Here is a 2,372-nt window from a genome sequence, read left to right as displayed (position 1 = left end):
GCTCTCGCCGAGAAGGAAGGAAGCAATTAAAACGGAGCAACACAAAGCCAAGCGGGCGGGCAGCTCTTTCCCCAGAAAAGCGTTTCCACGCCGTGGGGGCGGGTGCCTGGCCGGGCTGGCGCCACCGCCTGGGACGCCCGCCCCGCTCACCTGTCCTGCTTGGTGTGGTTGACGATGGACCGGACCTTCAGCTCCCCGTCGATCTTCGGCCGCCCGAACTCCTCCAGTTTCACTTGCTGGACAGACGGGAAGGCGGTTAGCGGTTAGCTGTGCCCGGGCAGGCCCGTCCCATCCCCTGCCCGGAGGCCGGCCTGGCGTGCACCAGCCCCGGGGGCCGATCCCAAGGAGGCGGAAACCCAGCTGAAGAACCCGGTGGGTCCTGACTGGTGCTTAGAACAAGGGACGCGGGTGCCGAGGAACAGGCCACAGGCTCCTGTGCCCAGCCCGCCGGGCCTGCCTTCATCTCCCAGGAACAAGGGGCCATTCACGGTGGGCGGCGCCCCCAGGCCGCCGTGGTGCGGTGCCAGAGCAGGGACCCGGTAGGAAAGGCCAGACGCCCAGCCCGAAAACCAAGTTCAAGGGAACAAAGGGCGTGTGCCAGGCGGAGGGCGGGCGGGCGTCGGCCCTGCCAGCAGCTCGTCTTCCGCGGCACAGGCTCCCGTCACACCCGCTCTGCGTGGTGGAGGATCCGTCCCCGTTTCCCGTGAGGCCTGGATCTTGGCCGCTCTGCTCTGGGTCAGAGATGGTCCCTGGACTCGGTCCTGTGTGGTCCACGCAGGCAGGGAGGCTGAGCCCTGCCCTCTGGTGGCTCCGGCACGAATGCGGACCCTCAGCTGCTCAGATAGACTCCTCCGGGAAGCCCTCCTTGGCCTCCCCAACCTTGACGAGGCCGTGTCCGCGTGGTGCTCCAATGGGCGGGTCTCAGCATCTTCTTCTGAACTCGGAATTTTCCAGAAGCTGCCAGGGCCGGACTCAGAGCCCAGCGCTCGGGCCGTAGTTTTGTTTCTTCAGGAACACGTGTTACTCAGACGCTACACGAAAATGGTTAACTAACCTATAAAAACCGTCTTTTTTCGTGTAAAAGTGATGCCCGTGCATCATGAGGCATCGAGGAAACACTGCTGCCAGGGACCCTGCCGGCCCCGCTCCGCCTGGCGCCGAAGGCACTGCCCCCCAGTCCGGGCCCTGTCCCTGCCCCCTGCTCCCTGCCCTGGGCGCTCGATTTTGTTCTGAAGGAAGGAAAACAGAGCTGTACCCTAACGCTGTACCCTGACGGCTTTCCTTCACTCGGACCCGGTACGAGCGTCTTCAGGCGCGTGCACACAGGGGGTCCCGTTGGGCTCTCTCGACCCCGGGGGTGAGGAATGGCCAATGGGCACCAGGTGGGGCCTGGGCGCCCGGGAGCTTCCTCTGCCCAAAGCTTCTGCGTGGGTTTGACTCCCACAGACTCAGCGGGACCGGCCGAGTTCAGGGACGAGGGCGCGTCGTGCAGGCCGGCGGCTCTGAGCCAGGGCCAGTTCTGTGCCCAGGGGCCACCTGGAGACGTGCGTGGTCATCACTGGGCCCCCGAGGGTGGGGGTGCTACGGGCATCTAGTGGGCCATTTGCAATGCACAGGACAGACCCCCAGCAAAGGATGCGCCCCACGTGTCGACAGGGAGGAAGTGGAGGAGTGCTGGGGGACGCACTGGCAGGTCGGCGAGACGTCGGCTGGGACAAGCAGGGGGTGCCCGCTTCCGATGGCCCAGCTCCTCTCCCGCAGGTCACAGTGGCACCCAACGCCCAAGGGTGACTGAGAGGGTCCGGTGAGGGGCCTGCCTGACGCCCAGGTGGAGGGGAGAACCCAAGGGCAGCTCCCAGGACCCGGCCGGACGAGGGTGAGAACACACTTCCGCTTATTCAATATGGAGATCGTGAGAGACATTTTAAAAATACACGTAGTACGTGGACATGATTAATCTTCACCCTCTGCCCCGGCCAGCGTGGCTCAGTGGGTGAGTGTTGTCCCACGCACCAAAGGTCACGGTTCCAATCCCGTCAGGGCACAGGCCCGGGTTGTGGGCTGGATCCCCAGTGGGGGGCGTGCAGGAGGCAGCCGATCCATGATTCCCTCTCACATCAATGTTTCTCTCTCTCTCCCTCTCTCTCTCCCGTCCTCTCTGAAATCAGTAAAAACACATTTAGAAGAACAATCTCCCTTCCTTGGAGAGCCAGCACTTACCAGGTTCTCTATGGAGCTCTGGAACTCGCTGATTTTCTTCAGGGTCTCCTTGTCCCGTTTCACTTCATTTATGTACATTGCCAAGTCCTGGGAAACAGCAGTGTGGGCGGGGTTAGCAGGCCCGGCCGGCGGGGCGAGGGGGCTCAGCCCCC

General features: G+C 63.6%; 1 protein-coding gene across 1 annotated transcript in view; it reads right to left on the bottom strand.

Moving 5' to 3' along the window:
* Positions 1-2,372, bottom strand: part of VAV2 (vav guanine nucleotide exchange factor 2) — a 121,363-nt gene that overhangs the window by 15,490 nt on the left and 103,501 nt on the right. Inside the window, exons 13-14 of the mRNA XM_006776595.1 lie at positions 2,221-2,307; positions 151-236 (exon numbers count right to left, since the gene is read on the bottom strand). Coding sequence (XP_006776658.1) covers positions 151-236; positions 2,221-2,307 — 173 coding nt within the window. The remainder of the gene's footprint in view (positions 1-150; positions 237-2,220; positions 2,308-2,372) is intronic.

Source organism: Myotis davidii, unplaced genomic scaffold, assembly GCF_000327345.1.
Source record: "Myotis davidii unplaced genomic scaffold, ASM32734v1 scaffold609, whole genome shotgun sequence".
NCBI lineage: Eukaryota > Metazoa > Chordata > Mammalia > Chiroptera > Vespertilionidae > Myotis > Myotis davidii.
Note: the sequence above shows the minus strand (reverse complement) of the source record. Positions and strands in the feature narration are given on the sequence as shown.